Raw genomic sequence first — 21,785 nt, 5'->3', positions numbered from 1 at the left:
CTCTGTTCTGAAAAAACAGGCCCTTTTAGTTGTTCTGAAATTGATTCTAATCTTTTGGTTGTTTTCTCCGATTGCAATCTGCACATTTTTCTTTATACGGTGATGATGAGGGATTTGTTAATATCGAATCATCGATGTTGTAGATGGTCTTGGTTGTATGGGTTTGTGTTAGTTTGTGTTAGTTTGTTAATATCGAATCATCGATGTTGTAGATGGTCCGTGTGCAGACATCATCATGGTGAGGATTCAGGAAGACGAGAACTGAACTTCCTAACGGGGGTGAAAAAGAAAGACCCGGGTTCAATCCGGAACCCGGAATCCGGGTTTTGAAAAACCCGGATTCATCCGGGTTCCGGCCCGTTTCTGAACCGGGTTAATCCGGTCCGGATTCTGGCCCGAATTTAAAATCCGAATTCCGGTTTGGGTCTATCCGAATTTTCGAGTCGGAACTCGGATGAACAGGCCTAGTGAAAGTAACCGAGATTGGGTCCCATCCAAAGCATAACAAAGACAAATATAATGATATAAAGCAAACTCTTATTTTGAGGAAGAAATAGTGTTACTTTCAGTGAAAGTTTACAACTACTCCCACTACGCATATGAAAACATTGATTTTATCGGGAAAAGCAAAAGCAAAATCTAATGAGGAAATGATTATCAGCTAAAAGTAGAAACAAAAAGAGAAAAGAGAAAGGATTTTAGCAAGTGACCACTTCAGAGAACCATTGATGAACAACCACTAAAGGACAACATTTAAATATTTATTAGCATTTATCAGCACAAGCATCACTTTGGAAAGCTATTCAACTGGCTCCCCACCCGATCGAATCACCAACCTTATCTGACAAATAAGACTGCCCCCCCCATAACCATTAATACGTTATGTTTATCTATGCGAACTCCAATGTTATCCTGTTCACGAGGTTTAAGTGGCAAGGCACCCTCTGAATTCTTTTAATTAAAGAGCTAGCCTGTGATGAGCATTCATTCATATGGAACTCTTAAAAATACTTCGGCCGTAATCCGTATATTGGTCGGTTGTGGGTTTCTTTGTCCTCCTCAATGAATTCAACCTAGAAAAAGGGAAAGGGAGAGAGACGAAATAACTTTGACGGAGGAACAACAACTACCCTTGAGTCGTTTAAAGGTTCAGAAGCCAGCCTGATTTCACTGTACTTTCAATTTTAACTACCTTTAGGAGCTAAAACAGCTCGGTCCAAGGACAAGGTAAGAGAATGTTAAAGACTGTTGCTCTGTGGGGTTTTGCAGAGCAAAATACCAAGGATAGTTCAATTGCTAATTTGCTTACAATGATGGTCCTCCATTGAGAACCTAGTCATCTAAAGAATTAGAAGACGCCAGAGAGAATATAACAAATGAGATGCTTTGCATCCAGAGGCTATTGTTTGGCTAACAGACAGCCCAACCTTAGGCTCCTTGACAATTCAGCTTGAACCACGCGAGAGTGAAAAATGTTTGATGACAAGCCGAACATCTCATAATATTAGTAGAATCCATTATTGTTTGTGTTTGCCTGTCTATACATGCGGTAAGCAGAATTAAAAAATTAAAGGTAAAAATCTACTTGCAGGTCCATTTTGCAGTTGAAATACCCTAATCATATATGCCTAACATTATCTTTTTCACGATAGTAGGAAACAAGGATTTCATTGGGTTCAGAGGCATTTGTACATAATCTACAATGTGTATATTGAAAGGGCAGAGGAGGATTTCTGTACTGTACCCCAACCCATATTTTCCAGTTGGATAATGCCACTGGAAGATCAATCGAGTTCCAGTTATAGCTATATCTACTCCAGTAATTTCATGGGAAAACCTTAGGACAAGGAATTCAAGGAAAAAGAGTAAGAAGAACAATATCATCACAGACCCTGCAGTTTTCTTGCCATATCTTTTACTTGGAGGCCAACAGAGCATAGATGTCAGTGTACACATTGTTATAGTCGTATGAATTTAGAACGTGCCATTCCTTCTTCCCATGTATGTTATGTCTGCAATGGCCTAATGGGTTAGCTCCAGTCATGGTTTTGACAGATCCTGAACCTGAGACACTATAACGATCTTTCACGGTTGCTAAATATCTGAATTTGGGAAGTAATAAACTCCCTGAAAACTTATAATAAGTAGATTTTTATACCAAGATGGCAGGTATTTGCATCATGAACTTCGTAACTTTTAAGTTCACTGACTGTCTCAGTTTACTGCAACAAGCTGAAACAAGGGATATGCAAGGATGACATGATTAATTAACCAATGGAGAAAGAAAAGGGGAATGTAGTCCCCAGCTCCATAGAATTTTCAATACTGAAAGTGGTACATTTGATTACGAAAGTTGGCATCCCTGATAAAGCAAATAAACAATTTGTTCAAGAATAAACCAGATATGCATCTTAAAGGTTATTACTGTGTGTTGGTGCCCCCAAAATTGGGATAATGGGAATGGAGATCTGGGTACAGCCCTAACCTTAGGTCCTTAAGAAACTTTGCATGATGTATTTGTTCTCAAGAATTAACTCTATAAAACTTATAGTGCAGAACGTTCCACCATATATAAACAAACAGTGAATAAACCAACCTCATTAATCCTAACACTATCCTAGAAATGGGTCAAAGAAGGGAAAAAAAAAATGAAAACCAGCTTATGCCTGAAAGAAGCAGTCAAGCAGAGGAAATTATAAAGCGACTATATGACAGGCAAATCATCTGGGCTCATTCAACATCAATAAAAACACAACTACACTGGAACTATGGAAACCCTATTATGTTTAGTCATTTTCATCCTCACACTATACATATCACTATCAGTTTTCCTCAAAATGCATGTTCCTTCAATTCTGTTACTGAACCTCAATTTTGTAGGCCCATACCAGTTACGGTCTCACAAGCAATGACTAAATCCCTGAAACTCCGTCTTACCCTGGCATGCCTTAATCACATCTGGCGCATCTTCCACAAATGGAGCCACAAAGCTCTTCTCAAAGTCGTACTTCTTTGAATTCAATCTCCAAATTAAATCTAAATCTTTCCTAACCAGATTTTTAGACATTAAAACCTGCATAACTACACATCTGGGAATCATTCTCCTCTCGACACTAGTCAGAAATAAATTTGGGCATCCAGCAACATCTGATGGCTTCAGACCCGCCGTGTTCATCAAGAAGTCCATCACATCCCTAATCTTGCTCTGAACAAGTCATTAGCATTGGTTGTACTTTAAACGCGGAAGAAAAACCATTTTAAGACCAACCAGATCTCCTAAAAACCTCCATTTTCTTTTCCCAATTCACTTTGCTTAAAGTTGACATTGAGGCCACAGCCAAAATGAAGGATGTAGTGGTGGGTACAAAACCCATCTCTTTAATTGCAGAAACGACCTCTTTGAACAAATCAGTCCTCGACACAACTGATTTAGGTCTCATTATTACAAGCTTTGCTACATGTTGTTTCAGCACGCCATGGGCCCTCAAAGTGTATATATTTGGCACCACAGTTTTTGTTCCATCGAACCACAGAGGTCCGGTACTTCAGTGCATAAATAAGTTTATCCTTGGTCCCAACAATTCCCTTGAGAAAATCGCAGGTCGGTATTATCTGTTTCTCTGAACTAGACGATAAAACGCCTTTGTCTGAACAGATAAATGTAGGTAGGTCAGGTCCTCTGATACCCAATGACTGAAAATATTCTAGCTTGGGTCATAGTTTTCTCGGAATGAGCTAAAATAAAAGGTGGGTGTTTAGAAATCAAGCTTGAGATGTGAGCTTTTGTAAACCCATCAGTGGTTAAGAGCTTTAAAAGCGAGTCCGGTTTCTCTGTGTTTTCGATTTTAACTACCTTAGAAGCTGCAATAGCTAGTTCTAAGGACAATCCACATGAGTTGAAGAGGTAAGAGACTGTCAAAGACTGTTTCCCAATGGGGTTTGAACCTGAATTGACAAATGTTATTGTTTGGATGTAACGAACATGACTGGTTTTTGAACCAACGGTTCTATTTCGTATCACTATTTTGCATATCGAATGATGCATTTCTTTGAGGAAATCGCTGACGGGATAGTGACAGAGAACTCACCGGGTTTGAGAGGCAGAGCTGATATCTGGGTTCGATCCTTAAAGCACTGAGCCTCTGAGAGAAAACTCTACAAGGAAGCGATTCGTTGGTTCTTCGAATCATAACGATGCGAGCGAACTAGGACGACGGAGTGACGCTGTCGCTGCTGGGTTATATCAAAGGCTATATCTGGTCCAATCCATTTAGCCAGGCCCAACTCACATAGCAAAGCACCAATAATTATTACTCAGTGGTGCAATGCATTGAGCAACGATTTTCAATATGGGCCGCCTCAACTAGCCCCAACAGGCCTGAAACTCATTTTAATTAATAAGAGCTAGAAGAGGAACTGATGAACTGATGTCCTTATTCATAATGGGTCAATGGGCCTTATTTATAAAGCCCACTACATGAAGAACACATGTCCAAATCCCCTTGCTGAGAAATGATAATTAAATCCTTCATTAATCAACAGTAAGAAGCTCACTATGCGAGAGGCATTCGTGATCAACAGCTCGTGAAAATCTCGATTAAAAAAAGGCACTCCACAATAAATAAAGTACACTATAAATAAATGTCCCTCTTTCTCGTACTTTCTTTGTTTTATTTATCTACAAGAATATTGTAATTGCTTAAGAGAAAAGCTTTAGATTTTATAAGAATAACAAGAGATTCTATTTGTAGTCTTTAAGTGAAGATTATATGTGCAAACTTTTTATTAAAAAAAAACAAATCATTTTATGAGGAATATTTTAATAATTTTAAAAAATTTTATAAATAAAATTATCTATGCATGTATTAAAGTCTTTAAATGAAAACTGTATGTAAAATTACTCAATTATAAATTAATGTGACTTAATGTGATATATTATATTATAAAATTATTTTTATTATAAAATAAATCTAACATATCATATAAAATTTTATTAATTTATAAGTTTATTTTTATAAAATCTTTATATCATTGTAACATTTTCTTTACTCAATACTTCGAGTGTATTCTAATTCTTAGGAACTCTCGATAGACTTTCAAAAACCAAAAGAAAAAAAGAAAAGTAGACCATATATCTTTATAAGACTCCTTAGGACCCAATGAACGAACTTGACCCACAAAGGACGTCTTTGGCACTGATTCGGACAATTATAATTTTGGCTCCTCCAGTCATTTTCTCGATGATGTACATATCAGATAGCAGCGTGGGGCATGCATGTCTAATGATTTTCGATAAATTGCTTGTTTTTTTTACCTTTTCTTCCTTGAACGGTAAGCCAAGGTTTAAAAAGGTTGGTTACCATCTTATGGAAAGACAACAGACATTCAATTACCCACCAAAAGATTTGTCCCAAATGGGATTAAAATCATATTTGCTTAAGTTTTGGAACTTTGAAGCAGAAGCAAGTCGTTTGAATTGGGGTTAGTTGGTGTCTCGGAGACACACCTGTCCTCCCAACCCCCCCAAAAAAAATCTTAACTTTACTTGCAGGATGATCAAACCTATGAGTGAACCCAAGTTGTCCCTACCATCGTACGCCATTAGCTAGGACTTCCAACATGTTATGTCTGGTGAAGTTGTCGCATTTAAATTGGGTGTGGCGCCATTAACACCATTGATCATGGTTTATTACAAAAACAAGATCTTGTTTTTCATTTTTACAAGTGAAAATTGATTATATGATCTATTTAGTGTAAAAAATGAGACATTTTGATGGTTTCACTTCTCAACATGATATGAAGAACGTACAAATACCACCTGATCAGTTTTATGTATGTTGACAAGAAGATTTTAGTAGAAAAGTTATAAAAGAATCAGCTTGCAAGCAAAGACTGGGGCGCCGATTCCATTTCAACCTCAGATTGGTTATGAGTTGGTGGGATGAATATTTGTTTGTTAGTATGTTTTTCCCGACCACTTGATCTTGTGAATGATTTGCCTAAGTCCTCCCAATAGTGTTGTGGGGTTATTTATTAGGGAAATGGAGCAGGAGTGCTGGAAAAGGAAGATGGGTGATCATTAAAGGCTTTTTCAATGCCAACTTTGGAATGCAATATGAACAAACATGAAGGATTACGATTGGTCAAGATAGTTGGGGCCTAGGTCGACGTTACAGGTTTGATTTTACATCGCAGGAGGATCATCATGTATGTATAGTTCAAATTTTAAGGTTGGTGTTTGTATAGAATAAAGGAGGGGCCCTCCTAACCTACCCAAGAGCTGAAAATATTCACTCATCATGGCACCACGCTCACTGTACATACAAATGCGTCATGCAAACCTCAGTGAACGTACTGAGAAGCCAACGTGATCCCGGCAAAGTAAAATGTGAAAAAGTTCAATTGTATCAAGAAGTCTTTTTTCAGCCTTTTACTGCGATCGGGTCATTGAGGTTCAATATTTTATTTTTTTAAATAAATGTTAAATCTTATTTTAGATTTTTAAAAAAATATATATTTTTAATTTCTTTTTATACAGGCCAATATTTCATTGATAAAAAATATTAATTTTTAGTTTTTTAAGAATTATAAGTGATGCATCGTAATAAGATTTTTTTTTAATTTTATTATCTTCGGTTGCATTATTGATATAAATTTTAAATAATTTTTTGTATTTATTATTTAAATGAATAACCATATAAAATATAAATATATAAGAGTTTTGTTACATACAAGCACAGTCGCATACTAATATGTATACCAATACTGATTTATTCATATTTAAAATTTAAATTAATATTATTTTCAATAAAATCTACTTTTTGATCAATCACATCACATTGATGCACAGATTAATATACAATTATACTTGTAATTATATTTTTCCTATATATAATATTTATATTACCCAAAAATCGACAACTTGTTAGCGAGACATCCATGTGTCAGGTCGTGCAACAACTAACAAGTCTATTGAGTGCCTGTCTGTACCGATAGTGAGACAAATTTCTCTGCCGGGGACTGTATATGACTGCTTGTAAGTTTTTTTCTTTTTTTATTTTATTTTATACATATATTTTATTTTTAAATTTTATTTACATATTATATATGATTTATTTTTTTAATAATATATGAATGATTAATAGAATAATTTAATTAATTTAAAATAAAAAATATATAAATAAGTAAAAGTTAATGTCGATATGTGATATGTAAAAGGAAAAATATAGTTATAAACATAATTGTGTATTAATCTGTGTACCAATATAATGTAATTGATTAAAATTTTATTAAAAACAGTGTTAATTTAAATTTTAAATATGAATAAATCAATATTAATATACAAATTAGTGCATGACTATGTTTATATGTAATAAAACTTTATAAAAAATAATAAACAGTGAAACTTAAAAAAAAAAAAAATACGTATATCTTCCAACAGATGGAAGTTCCAAGGGAGGAGACCGATCACGTGAATGGACGCAAAGACTGCGTCGCCTCGGCCGTGCTCAGAAGATCATCCATTGACAGAGCAGGAAGGAAAGACGAAATACCTCAATTACCATCACATGCATGCAGGGTCAACTTATCAACCCGGTCCCAGCTAGCATTTATTATTCTATCTCCTTGACACGATTAGACAGTTTTGCACTCACTGACTCAACGCATCCTCGATCGAATCTGCTGGTGAATACGTTGAGATAAAATATTATTTTTTAATATTATTATTATTTTAAAATTTTAAAAATTAAAATAATTATTATTACACGTGACTTTGGACACACGGATCTGAAAATTTAGAGAATAAAATAAAAAATTATTATTAAATATTTTTTGGGTAGAATCTCTCTATTATTTTCTTTCACTTGGGATTCGTTTCTAGTTGAGAATAGGTTCCTCTGTTGCAGTATTTACAAACTTTTTTATAATCAAAGTTATTTCTTTTAAAATTAATACATATATTTAAAAAAAAAAAAAAAAAGAGAGAGAGCTGCTAAGTGTGATTGCGAGCACCACCTCATGGTTGTAAATGGGGGCATCAAGAGACGAGAGTCACGAGACTATGGAAGGAAACTTCCAATATCTCTATGTTTTATTAATATGAAAAATATTTGTAATCATTTTTAATACTTTTAATTTTATTTAGATAATAAATATAAATTTTTTAAGATCTTTTGTTATTTTTATCTAAATTTGATGGCCGAAATAAAAAAATATATAAAAATAATCCAAATGATCAATTTTTTATTTATTTATATATATATCTTTAGATTAAACTATTCGGCTCAATTGAACAGTTAAAAAAGACACTAAAGGTTATTGCTTTAACAATAACACTAGGAATGAATATAAAAAAGTACTGGGAAATGATTTGTACATTATAGGATATATAAGTTTTGCTCTCTCGCTTAAAAAAAAACGATAAATATAAAATCTATACAAAAAATGTATATTTTAATAATAAATTTTGCTATTTTTTTTAAGAAATTATACAAAAATTACGTTCCAAAATTATATCTAACACTATTTAATATTAAAAAAATATTTCTTATCTTATTTCTTATCATCATTTTATTATTCATGATGTGTCATTAAATAATAGAATCATAAATAAAATATTATAAATAATATCCAATTAGTATGAGGAGAAAATAAGAAGAATTGAAATTATAAGTGACATTACTCTTCAAAATTATATGTTTTGGTTTTGCCGTCTTAGAAAAAGTAATATAATTAGTTTGCAAGAAGATATTAAATTGTTACTTGATGTCGCATCATTAATTAATATTATTTATACTTAATTTGGATACATATATGAAATAAGATGATAAATCTATTAATAATAATGTTATAGTTTGTTAATAATAGTATAATGGTTTGAGTTAGGATAATAGTTTTGAGAAGTGAGAGAAAAAAACTAAATTAAAATATTATGAAATTAAAATATTGTTATAATATTAATTTTTTATTTAAAAAAGTTCAATTATTTTTTGTATTTTATTTGGTAGTTAGAAAAAAATATATTAATTAGATGAGAATTTAAAAATTTTTTAAATTTAAAAATTTTTTAAATTAAAAAATATTTATATTTAAACAGTATTGAGATAACAATATGATAGATGTAAAATCAAACGGGCCTTAGAGCACTCTTAATGGTTTATTTATCTTATTCTTTAAAATACATTACTAAAATCTATTTTTTCTATTTTACATAATAACTTTTACAATATATCATACATCGGCTTATCTATTTTTCTTCATATCATTTAAATGTTATGTTATTTAATAGTTTATTTGAGAAAAAGTACAAAGAGAGAAGGAAACAAAGTACATGAAAAGAGAAAAAAATAAATAAAATATTTTTACATTTGTGTACATGTAGCTTAACACTGTACCAAAATGGAAAATATATTTCCAAAGACATGATCCGATGGAAGCAATTTTAAGTTACTTTTATTCAAATTTTACATAAAAATAAATTTTACAAAACTCATTGAGAGTGCTCTTAGTGTCACATTATTAATATCATTAGAAAAATATTAAATGCATTTAATAAATATTTACAAAAAGACTTACTCCTCTATATTAATTATTGATATGCTAAAAATTATCAAATTTTAAAATTTTAAAAAAATTAATAAAACAAATAAATGTTATAAATAAAAATAAAAATACATATAACATACTTATCATTATTACCTCTAATTATAAATGTTGGATGGGTGTTGCAACCGACGTCAATGCCAATGATATAATCGGACATGTTTCAGGAAGTATCTCTTTGTCTTTGTCGTTGGATATATTGTTTCTAGCACACTGCTTTTAATTTTTTTTGGATGAGCTACTGCTTTTAAATTTTAATATCAATCTCAAATTAAAGGTACCGCCCAGACAAATACTAGTATACGACACTAAAATTATAGAGACAGAACAGAACATGTGTCCCCTCCATACGTTTACTGCCACGCTAGTGTTGCTCACTCCGTCAAATACACGTGTCAAGTGCACGGGGAGGCATTTATGGCTCGTACCCGACCTTTTTATTGTCACTCTATTGGTCGAATAAAACTGTTTCTTTCCACGTGCGAACTAGAAAATGCTTCGAAACCTCCTATAGTATTTCTCTAGGCGTCCAAGCACTTCTATGGTCTATCACGCTGCCAAGTGGGATCCGAATTTACAGGAGCTCTGTGTTAGCCGTTGAAGTAGCTCACTGTTAGCCATTACAGTTTCGGCTAAACTCCGTCGATACTCGATATTACGATATTGTTTATTCTGCCTGATCTTATTATAACCAAAAAATAAAAAATGTTTTGAAGTTATTTTCTCAAAATTTTAGTATTTAAAACAGAATAAATAGATAAGTCCATAAAATAGACTCTAAAATATTGTAATTATTTTATAATTTTTTTATACAGTTGAATATGTAATAAGCATTATGACAATTATATCTATATTTATTCTTTATCAACTTAAGAATAAAATGTGTCATTTATCACGACTCATTATAATTATAAATAAAATTAATAAATATTATTTATTTAATGTTATTTACAATACTTATCAAAATATTAATAAATACTGCAATTTCTATTTTATATATTTATCTCTTTACTATTTGAGATAAGTTGCAAAAATGCTAAAGCTTTGGTTTGTTATATAGATGAGATGAAAAATTTGTATATAACAGTGAGATAGTTTGTGAATAGTAATAAAATAATTTAAATTAAGATATTTTATGAATTTTGAAAAAAAAAAGATAAAAAATTTAATAAAATGTTATAAAGTTAAAATATTATTATATGATAATTTTTATTTTAGAATTTTAAAAAATTGATTTTGTTTTGTTTTGTTTTGTTTATGTATGATTTGTAAAGAGAAAGGTGTATACACAAAATAGATGAAACGAAATTTATAAATACTTAATTGAAAAATTATATGGAAAACCATAATATCCTATTTTAACTCATAAGGTACGGGAAATAACATAGTTTCTTATATATTACTTTTAATAATTAAGGCTTTAATATGTACACTAGTGTAAATAAGTTTTTTTATTTTATTTTTTTTAAGCATTTTTTAAACATCCTCAGAAATTAAAAATAAATTGAAAAAAAATATAACAAACCTTAACTCAAGACAAACCTATATAAAAAGAGTAATATAATATATAATTTTAAGATGTGTAACTTTCGTATATTTTTATTAAAATAAAAAAAAATTGAGCCTATTATTAAAATTATTTTTTTTATGTAAATTACAAATTTATTTATTTTTCAAACTTTTAAGAATAGCATTATAATATCTAAAAAATCAATGATTGTCATTTCGATCTTAGAATGTACTTTTAAAATTTATTTTCAAATAAATGTAATATGTTTAAAAGTATTTTAAATATATGGTTAATAAACTGTAAAGAACTTTTTAATAATAAAACTTAATACTTAAACTATAAGTTATAAATCTTAAACAATAAATTATATTTTTCATTACAATTCCAAACATAAACTATATCTCCCATTCGGATATGTAGACTTCATCTCTGGCTAGCTGCTGCCCGTAGGTATGTTATGCTATGTATAGTTTTAATGATGTTCAAAGTAATATAAAATCTTCTCCAAAAATCCAGGAGTCATTATAAATATAAATTTAGAGCATATATATCTTTTGAAAATTAAATGAAATCCATACAAATATATTTAAGATGAATTATACGTTCCCTTCAAAACAATAAAAAAGAAAGAAAGAAAGATGAATTATACATTTTTTAATGGACTTCAAGAATCATTTTCCGAATATTGAACATATATGATGGGACATAATATATTTTTGTGACTAAGTATTGGGAAATGAACAGTCTTTTTTGAACATATGAGATGGAAATTGAATAAAATATCGTTAGAATATAATTTTTGTTTCGAGATTTGAGAAAGTTAAATTATTTTTTATATTTTATTTGAAAGTTTGAAAAAATTATAATAATTAGATGAGATGAAATTAAATGAGATGATTTGCTTGATCAAAATTCTTTGTTTGATAATAAATTTTATATTAGAGTTTGTGAAAGTAAATAATTAAAACCGAAAATTGGTTAAATTCAATTTTTTAATGCATTTTTATTTTAAAGTTTATAAATATTATATTAATTTATGCTTTAGACAATGATGGAAAAAGAAGTTGAAAAAGTTGAAATAGGAAAAAAATTTTAGATTTAAATATATATAGTTTTATTTTTTTTATAAAAATTGAATATCTATCCTCATAAAAAGTTCAGATTTTGTTTAACGATGATGATTTCAATTTTTAAAATTTTAAAAAATTTATAAAAATGTATAACCAAACATGCCCTAAAAGTCATTTGAAGTTTGGATTGCTATGATTTAAAGAAGTTTAGATTTTGTTTCAAGATGATGATTCCAATTATTATTATTATCGACGGTTTCATTTGGGTGGGGACGATCCAGACACACGAGTGGTTACGCGATTTTCTGTCCGAGATCGAAGCCGAACCAAGATGTGGGAGCCATCTAATCTTTTGGAGCTCAAACTTCAATTAGCCGAGCCGAATATTGCCGGTCATCCACTACTCATGTATCCGAGCTCAGAAAACCACGCCCAGTGAGGGAAAGGGACCCCGCGGGCCCACACCCAAATTTCAATTCTGCTAAATAGTCAACCATTTTTTTTAACCGTGGTTAAAACACAGTTAACGTTCCCATTATATTTGCACTCGTCTTGGGTTCTGTATTCTGGCGCTCACTTGTTTCAAAGTTTCCTTTTAACTCTCCCTCGAGCATCGCATTTCTTAGAGAGAGAGAGAGAGAGAGCGCGCATGCGAGCCTTCTGCTGAAGTTGCAGCGAGAGTGTGGTAGTACTGAAGGTCGACCTGCGAGGCCGCGAAGATGATGGTGTTCTCCGGTAAGCAGCAGGTATTTCCGGTTGACTACGAAGCGGATGTCTCGCAAAGGCTCCTGGAAGCTTCCCTCGCCGGTGATCTGAAGTCGGCGATCGAGTACATCGTCGATCCCTTCGTGGACGTGAACTTCGTCGGCGCGGTGTGCTTGAAGAGTAGGAAGACTGAGCTGGTCCCGCGTGACGAATCGCCGAGCGAGGTCCGCGTGGAGTACGAGGAATTCAAGACCGATGTCACCCCCTTGTTCCTCGCCGTCCATGCCGGCAACGTGGACCTCGTTAAGAAGTTGCTGGTAATTGCTCGGACCAATGACACCGAATTTGATGTTTTTGACTGTTTCATTCGCATTGCTGATTTTCACCTATTTCGAAGCTGTCGCGTCATTTTGGTGACTGAGATCTTGATTACGTTTTTGTATCCACATAGTTGGTTTTGAGAGTTTTAAAATGTTAACTGATTTTGAAGCATTCTGTGTATATCCGACCTTACTAGTTAATGATTCTCATTTCTGAAATCTCCCGTTAAAGCTTCTACCAATATTTTTTCGATTTGAAAATGTCTCAAATACTGGCGACTTTTCCTCCCCGACATAATTAGCGTATTTGGCTTTATTCCGTTCTTAATTACTCGGATTTGAGAAGATTATGACTGTTTTAATGCGTTTCAAGCTTTTTAATGTAAAGGCTGTGCTTTAGGAAGCTAAGGTTTGATTTCCTCAGGCATTATCCTTATTCCGTATTAAAGTTGATAATTCCTTTGAATTTCTTTGGTTATTGTCTCCAATGCTTTTTCCTAATTGGGCCCGCTATATAAATGTCTAACTCTTATTAATGCCAATGAGGTGGTAGCCCGTAACTAATTTATTGGTTTAGCATCAACGATCTTTTGAAATCTTTGTCACCATTCTTGTTCGAATGGTATTGTCATTACTGAAGTTAAATGATGCTTTTGACCGATGGATGCTTGTGATTCATTTTGTTTTGTGTTTTGGAAACCAGAAAGGGTTGGTATTCCTGTTCTGTCACTCAGTAGATTGACAGTTTGATTTTTTTCCAAAGGGCTATCACTATCTCCTTTTGCTTTTGCTAGTGGCTCTTTATAGCTGATTACTTTGATATGTATTTAATGGATTTTTTTTTTTTTTTTTCCTTTTCTTTGAGATAAGGAGTATCATTTTTGCATGACAGTTCAACTATCTCCACAAACCGTTGTACGAACTACCATTAAGTTTTTATGCATGCGTAAAAACCGCAAAAATATGATGGTCCTTACTCAACCTTCCTGTCAAGTTTATCCTATTGTTGAATTCTATGATGAAACATATAGTTGGGTCGACACTGTGGGGTTCAATTTATTTACTATTGGATGTTTTTTCTTAATTAAGATTGGTTCAGGAAAATGCGTGTCATTCAACTTATTGAGTGTATATTCCTGGTTGTGGTCCTTCTTTTTGTGTTATAAATACTTTTACTTGGTTAGGTTTTCTGTAATTAAAAACGAAGTAAATTAAAAATCTGGTTTCGAAGTAGTTAATTAGAAATGCCAGGTATATATCTTTAATTTGGACCCAAGTGGATCTTCCCCACAGCAAAAGATCTACTTTTTGATGAAGAGATGCAAGCAGAGATATTTAAAAATTTAACCCTTTTGATATTATCAGTCTTGATTGGTCGTCAAAGCATTTACTTGACTCTGACCTTTGGCCAGAGCAGGGTAAGGGCATAATGGTGGTATGCATACATAATACGTCCACTTTTTCTTCACAAATGTACTTACTCACGAAAGTTCCATGCTTCTTTACTTATCAAATTATATTTGTTTTTCCCATTTTTTGTCTGCCTGTGGCCTTACCTTTTGCATTGTCAATGGCTTGTCATGTACTACGGATTGGAACCTTTTAAATGTCAGAGCTCTGGAGCAGATGTGAACCAGAAACTCTTTAGGGGCTTCGCACCAACAGCAGCAGTGAGGGAGGGTCATTTATGGATTCTTGAGATCTTACTTAAAGCTGGTGCCTCACAGCCAGCCTGTGAGGAGGCTTTGCTGGAGGCAAGCCGTCATGGTCGTGCAAGACATGCCGAGTTGCTCATGGGCTCTGATCTCATCCGGCCCCATATTGGTCTGCATGCTTTTGTCACTGCATGCTGCAGGGGTTTCATAGATGTGGTTGACACTCTCATCAAGGTAAAGCCTCGTATTTGCATGTGCTCTCACTTACCAATCTTTTAGATACCACTGCAGAGACTGTTGTAATTAAACAGAAATGAGCATTATGTGGTTGCCATTAATGTTGGTTCATGTTGCAGTGTGGTGTAGATGCAAGTGCGGCTGACCGGGTCTTGCTCCAGTCATCTAAGCCTTCTGTTCACATGAATGTTGACTGTACCGCACTTGCTGCCGCTGTGGTTAGTAGGCAGGTTCCCATTGTCCATTTGCTGCTTCAGGTGAGCATTTTGCATCTCAATATTAACTATTAGAATGACCGTGATGGTACATGTGGATACAAGTTTGGGAGGGCTCTGTTTGTTGCACTTAAAATCCCTGTACTCTTTCTGAGCTCACAGATTCTCAAGTGTACCCTTCAAGTCATTCTTTAATATTAAGCAATTTAATAGTATAAGCAGTCATATGATCCTGAAAGGAATGAGTTTTGTTTTTATTTTTATTTTTTGGGGAGGGATTGGGCGGGGAGATAGAGTGAAAACATTCACTGTTAGTTTGAAACTCATGAGTCTGATCCATTGAGAGGTTTGTCCCTCTTTGATGTTGTTGTTGTAGCTATTACAGCTGAATGTAACTTGATGACAAGCCAATGGCATGGGCTTTTGGAGTTGCATTAGAATCTCCTCTGAGAATGACATATTCGTAGCATGTGATAGGATGATCTGTACGTAGAATCTTGGATAAGATAGTGACTGACCATTATTGTTTTTCTTTTCATGATTACATTGTTTCTTTTCCCCCTCACTGCAATCTTTCTCCTGAAATGGAAAAACAGGCTGGTGTCAGGACGGACATCAAAGTGAAGTTAGGAGCATGGTCTTGGGACATGGCTACTGGGGAAGAATATCGAGTTGGTGCTGGGTTGGCAGAACCCTATGCCATCACCTGGTGTGCAGTTGAATATTTTGAAGTGAGTGGTGCAATCTTGCGTATGCTCCTCCAACACCTCTCCCCTAATACTCCTCATTATGGGAGAACTCCCCTTCACCATGCCATCCTATGTGGCAGTGTAGGAGCTGTCAAGGTGCTGTTGAATTGTGGTGCTGATGTAGAATGCCCTGTTAAGACAGCCAAGAAAAATGAATTTTGTCCTATACACATGGCTGCCCGTCTTGGATTATCAACTTTAGTTCAATGCCTTATTGACTCTGGTTGTGATCTAAACTCAAAGACAGATTCTGGTGACACGGCCTTGATGATCTGTGCGAAATATAAGCGTGAAGAATGCCTCAGGGTATTGGCCATGGCTGGTGCTGATTTTGGCTTGGTAAATGTTGCTGGTCAGTCTGCAAGTTCAATTGCTGGATCAAACCGGTGGTCCCTTGCTTTTCAAGATGTGGTGTTTGATGTGATTAGAGCCATGAAGATTCCAAGGTCCAGCAATATGACTGTGTTCTCTCCACTAATGTTTGCAGCCAAAGCTGGTGACATTGAGGCTCTGAAAATTCTGATTGGGTGGGGAGGATTCAATCTTGATTACCAGGATGAAAATGGTTTCTCAGCGGTTATGATTACTGCTCTGAAGGGTCATGTTGAAGCATTCAGGTTGCTGGTTTATGCAGGGGCTGACGTAAAGCTTCACAACAAATCTGGTCAAACTGCGATCACTTTATCTGAGTTACATCAGAGTCATGACTTGTTTGAGAAGGTAATGCTTCAATTTGCCCTTGAAAAGGGCAACCGCAATGCTGGAGGGTTCCATGCTTTACATTGCGCTGCTCGTCGTGGTGACTTAGATGCAGTAGAATTGCTTACCAGTAAAGGTTATGATGTAAATATCCCTGATGGGGACGGATACACACCCCTCATGCTAGCTGCAAAGGAAGGCCATGGGTCCATGTGTGAGCTCTTGATCTTGCGTGGGGCCTATTGTGATATCAAGAGTGCTAGAGGTGAAACAGCGCTCTCGCTTGCAAGGAAAATCGTCGGCGGGAAAAATGATGCTGAGCATGTGATACTGGACGACCTTGCTCGCAAGCTAGTATTAGGTGGTGCCTCTGTGCGGAAACACACCAGGGGAGGGAAAGGGACTCCGCATGGTAAGGAAATTAGAATGGTGGGATCTAAAGGGGTGCTGCGATGGGGGAACTCAAGCAGGAGAAATGTGATGTGCCGGCATGCAGAGGTGGGGCCTAGCGCAGCCTTTCAGAAAAATAGGAAGAAGAAGGGTGATGCTGATGAACCTGGAGTGTTTAGGGTGGTGACTACAAAGAACAGGGAGGTACATTTTGTATGCGAGGGTGGGTTTGAGACGGCTGAGCTCTGGGTGAGGGGCATTAAGCTTGTGACGAAAGAGGCTGTTTTTGGCAAACCGAGGGAAACTAGATGGTGAATGGTGAGGATGTGGACGCAGGCAATTTGTATAGTTGTTAGGGGGAGTACTTCATCTCGAAGTATCTTTGCTTTTTCATTGTAAAGGTTTTGGCAGCCGGTAGTTGTAAATTTGTTCACCTCTAGTTAAAATTAAAAATATGGAAATTACGCTTACGAAGAGTCAGAATTTTTTATTTTCGCATTTTTTTGTGCGAATCAGTAATCACTGGGTGTGCCCGACGCCTGAGCCTGACCTCTTTTCAATTGTGAGACCGTGTCACATGAATGTGTATTTTAACTCTAGTGGCAAATCCCTGAAAGCTCGAGAATCCTTTACAGGGGCCCAAGATGAAGGCAAGCACGAAACAATTTAGGCGATGAACATCATTTAGGCGGGGACCGTTTAAAGCTAGACAGCCACATTCCCCATCTGGGGCTACAAGTACACGATGGAGGTTAACGCCATACAAATCATTGCCAATGCCTTCAGAATGTTTTTCAACATATAAGCGAAATTCTTCACATCAAAACAGATTTCTGCTGGATTTTTGTATTGAAACTGCCATCTGAATGCAAACTCTGACGGATGCGGCTTTTGAAAAAAGCTCACTTCATCATGGAATTCGATCACCCAAATTTTTTTATACCAAAGGGCTTTACTAAGTTGAGAGTTCCAAAAGCTGTGTAATCTTGCAGAAATAGAGATGGTTAGACCGCCTCTCACCCTCCAGTGATCTCTTTTTCCTTCGACTTGCACATATCTTCTGCGGACTTGACAAATTTTTTGGTCAGCTCGTCAACCTGGGAAAAGGAACAAGGGTCAGTCAACACTCTAATTATTGCAAAACTCATCCATCTATATCGCTGTGATTCTGTGAATAGCTTGAAAACTCACCTCTTTCTCTAATTTCTTCAGATCATCCTTGGGGGCATGTGAATATAATTTCTTTACTGTATCCATTGCCTGTAAAGCCAACCAACAACTTGTTTAGGCACAATAAACCTAAAAATGCCAGACCAGTTCACAGCAATGCATATAATAAAATTACCAATCTATTATAGCAATCCTATAGGCTATATGTAGTCTTGTTGCCGCACAAACTTTCCAACATTGTTTTGGTAGGTTATGAGCTCGTCCTGCTAGTACTTTTGAAAACTTTAGTTATGGTATATTTACAATTTAGGAGGTTTTTTTTTTATAAGTAATTTATTATTTAGGAGTTATAGCTTTGTCATTGAAAAAAAGGACTAGTTTTTACTTATTATTTCATACATGCTATCAATCTACACATACGACTAGTTTTTACTTATTTTTTCATACATGCTATCAATCTACACATACATATATACATACACTTTGAGTTTGTCTTGAGTAGTGTATCGACTATCGATAAAAGCTTATTTCAAAATCTTTTCAATGCAATCAAATTTTCCCTACAAATGCTCTTTTCTTTTAAGAAAACCTGAACTATAAACATAAATAAGATTAAGAAAATAGCTGGATATACCTTCTGGCGAGCTCTTCTTATACTTTGCCTGGCATCTTCACAAGACTTGGTAACCACCTTGCATACAGCCTGGTACAGATGCCCCAGGATACAATATCATAGTCATCATGGTACAAAGACAAAAAAGATAAAAGACGAAAGAGATAAATGAAGGAAAAAGCAGTGATTAGCTTACCTGTATATGCTCTTTAGTCAATCTGGTCATTGCAGAAAATAAAAATGTATATGAGCCAAGTAATGAATGTGTACATAGATTAAGCTTTAACATGAAATAGTAGAAGTCCCTTAAATATCGCATAAGCTAAAATTATGATTATCTCAACACATTATTTTAATGCCTTCAATAGATATCATTAGCAAATAGGCTTCGCTTTTGAAAGGGGAAGAGATACTATGAGAGCAAACAGAATCACTTACGGTGGAATAGTTGCAATCAGCCGCTCACCATCCACTTTGGGACTTAAGCCTAATGGAGAAGCAACAATCGCGCTCTCTAATTTTTTTAAGGTCTGCAAAAACAGGATGTCAAAAAAGGATGTTTAAATACTCATTTTGTGCTAAGAAAATGAACCGAATTAAAACACTAATGACTAAATACAATTGATATAAAAAAATCTCATCCTGATTGCTAGATCCAAATATCTGAAGAACTGATAGTATCATACTCCATATTATGTGAAAAAGAAAACATTACACATGACCATTATGTAGAAATGACAAGAATTGAAAAAAATAGCAAACTCATTAAAGTAAAGATTTAGTTCATTACATTTGGATCATAAGGATTTACTGATAATGTTTTGGAATCCATGACTGAAACAACAGCTAAATGATTCAAGGGCATCTTCACATCATCAGTTTCTACAATAATGTGGTCGAGCATCCCTGCAGAGACATTCGACAAACAACCGTGCTAATAAATCAGAAAACCAGAATAAGACAGCAAACAAATAACAAATAGCGATGGCACATAGTAAGGTACCTGGAGATGCCCTTCCTGTTCTTAGTTTATTCAACTCTCCCGATAATGCACCTATTGCAGCCTCCATCTGTGCAGAAGCATTTGCCTTAATAGTGGGTCCAACATCAGGTGAAACATCAATATTGCTTGCAGCGTCATCATCCTCTAAATGGAGCAACCAAGTAGGCAAAAAAAAAAAAAAAAGGAATTAACTTGAAGGGAATAGTGACTAGAAACTTGCAAAAGAAAACGCTTGGATTCTAGGAATTTATATAATTTGCATTTATACATGCAATCAGCAAGATCTAAGATACACAATAGAATACTCACTCAAATTAAACGAGCAATGAATGTCTATCTCCTGGAATCCAAAACCTATGGATCCAACTCTTAGAGAGAAAAATTTCAATCAAAAGATGACGCGTAGATACCACACCATTTTGGTACTTAGCAATTAAGCTTGTAGCATTTGGGGGAGGGGGAGGCGGAACCAGAAACTATGCTTGGAAAAACAGAACTAAAGATCATTACTACCCTTTTCTCCCCTCGGTAGACAGTGGAATTTCAAGCACACATGGTGAATCTCCTGGCTACCATTTCTCATGCATTCCTTTTTCTTACAAATCACGACAAATTGAACTTATGTTGGGCAATAAATAAACATGAACAGAAAAGATAAATATGCATAGAGAGGATAGGCGGAGAGAAATGGTACTTGATTTGCGTCCTTTGGCGAAGCCTCTGCGACACTCGCTGAGAAAATCAACGGCCGGAAGAGTGAGAGTCCTGTGGTGAGTCTCTGAGTTGCGGACATTGTTGTTAGTGTAGCTAATCATATGAGAGAGCTCGCGGCCATGAAGTGGGGAGCTACTTCGGAGTAGAAGGATGTTCCGACTGGAGAATGCGCGTCTAAGAAAGATCGCCATGGCTCCAGGGTTTACCTGCTTCTTGTCGGGGTTTTAGGTTTTTTTGATAAACCCTGGAATGATCACCGAACTGTATGAAATGGGCCGGTGAAGCCCACGTGGGTCTAATCGGCGACATCGGGTCCATCATGAAGTTAATATTGCTTTGATGAACAGATCGAACCCAACCCATTCTCATCCCTTACCTTGAAAAGCCATTCTTTTATTTTTATTTTTATTTTTATTTTTATTATTTTTATTTTTATTTTTATTAGGTGGGGGATGCTGGGGAGACTCTCCAAAGTAGGAACTTTCAAACCCATCTCTCTCCAAGAAAATTGTAATATGATATACTTTCACATCTAAAGAATGAAGTTACAGATCAACTATCATGATCTTCACCTTCATTTAGTGGTCACGATATTAGTTAATTGTACAATAGTAGTTCCAGTAGTCAATTTCGTGCATTGCACTCTCAAAAATTTTTTAATATAAAACTAGTTAAATCGTTAGTTTTTCATTAAGGAATGTGGCTCCAAATGATTATTTTTACTTATAAGATGTTGAGCCTTAAACCTTAAAGGAAGTGATATCCCAAAATCCAGATCTTCACCACTTAGACCAATCCAACTCCTTTGGGCTTAACCTTGAAAAGCCATTCTCAAAGAGCATGGCAACGAACTCTTATGGTGGAAGCAGTGTAAAACTTTCCAAAACCCACCTATGGAAGTATATGGAGGCTTATATATACTTTCAAGCTCGTCAGAGAGTTTGATACAGAAATGGGAGTGCTTTTTAACCATGGATTATTCAAGATCAGAGCTTGTGAAATTCAAGAGAGGATTAGGAGTCAGGAAGTGTGTGTGGAAGTAGCAAAACGATTGTTATTGCAAGGAATCATCTGTTCTAAGTTGCAGAGCACGAGGAATTCCTTGTCCATGCTTTTACTTTCATTTCCCACT

At 34.7% G+C, this 21,785-nt stretch overlaps 2 protein-coding genes and 1 long non-coding RNA gene across 3 annotated transcripts; 1 reads left to right on the top strand and 2 right to left on the bottom strand.

The window, feature by feature from the left end:
- Positions 1 to 520: 520 nt before the first annotated feature.
- On the bottom strand, positions 521 to 4,202 carry LOC122303046. Its single transcript, XR_006240592.1, has 2 exons — positions 4,089 to 4,202; positions 521 to 2,232 (listed from the first exon to the last, which is right to left on the bottom strand). It is a non-coding gene; the product is annotated as an uncharacterized LOC122303046 (long non-coding RNA).
- An 8,536-nt stretch (positions 4,203 to 12,738) lies between these two features.
- Positions 12,739 to 17,623, top strand: LOC122302725 (ankyrin-3). Its single transcript, XM_043114124.1, has 4 exons — positions 12,739 to 13,205; positions 14,822 to 15,097; positions 15,220 to 15,357; positions 15,912 to 17,623. The coding sequence occupies exons 1-4, from the start codon at positions 12,903 to 12,905 to the stop codon at positions 17,466 to 17,468; spliced, it is 2,274 nt and encodes a 757-aa protein (XP_042970058.1). The 5' UTR covers positions 12,739 to 12,902; the 3' UTR covers positions 17,469 to 17,623.
- Positions 17,624 to 17,818: 195 nt separating this feature from the next.
- On the bottom strand, positions 17,819 to 20,903 carry LOC122302726 (ribosome-recycling factor). Its single transcript, XM_043114125.1, has 8 exons — positions 20,634 to 20,903; positions 19,940 to 20,083; positions 19,727 to 19,842; positions 19,375 to 19,466; positions 19,133 to 19,154; positions 18,958 to 19,026; positions 18,345 to 18,413; positions 17,819 to 18,250 (listed from the first exon to the last, which is right to left on the bottom strand). The coding sequence occupies exons 1-8, from the start codon at positions 20,842 to 20,844 to the stop codon at positions 18,170 to 18,172; spliced, it is 804 nt and encodes a 267-aa protein (XP_042970059.1). The 5' UTR covers positions 20,845 to 20,903; the 3' UTR covers positions 17,819 to 18,169.
- Positions 20,904 to 21,785: the final 882 nt, after the last annotated feature.

Source organism: Carya illinoinensis, chromosome 3 (genome assembly GCF_018687715.1).
Source record: "Carya illinoinensis cultivar Pawnee chromosome 3, C.illinoinensisPawnee_v1, whole genome shotgun sequence".
Taxonomy (NCBI): Eukaryota; Viridiplantae; Streptophyta; class Magnoliopsida; order Fagales; family Juglandaceae; genus Carya; species Carya illinoinensis.
Note: the sequence above shows the minus strand (reverse complement) of the source record. Positions and strands in the feature narration are given on the sequence as shown.

What these genes read in the sequence shown, in the direction of transcription:
- LOC122302725 (XM_043114124.1), top strand. Translation starts at nt 12,903, where the DNA reads ATGATGGTGTTCTCCGGTAAGCAGCAGGTATTTCCGGTTGACTACGAA. An exon ending in TGGTTGACACTCTCATCAAG is followed by an intron (nt 15,098 to 15,219) that starts GTAAAGCCTCGT and finishes TTCATGTTGCAG; the next exon opens with TGTGGTGTAGATGCAAGTGC. An exon ending in TTGTCCATTTGCTGCTTCAG is followed by an intron (nt 15,358 to 15,911) that starts GTGAGCATTTTG and finishes ATGGAAAAACAG; the next exon opens with GCTGGTGTCAGGACGGACAT.
- LOC122302726 (XM_043114125.1), bottom strand. Translation starts at nt 20,844, where the DNA reads ATGGCGATCTTTCTTAGACGCGCATTCTCCAGTCGGAACATCCTTCTA. An exon ending in AACAGGAAGGGCATCTCCAG is followed by an intron (nt 19,843 to 19,939) that starts GTACCTTACTAT and finishes ATGTCTCTGCAG; the next exon opens with GGATGCTCGACCACATTATT. An exon ending in TAAGAAGAGCTCGCCAGAAG is followed by an intron (nt 18,414 to 18,957) that starts GTATATCCAGCT and finishes TTGGCTTTACAG; the next exon opens with GCAATGGATACAGTAAAGAA.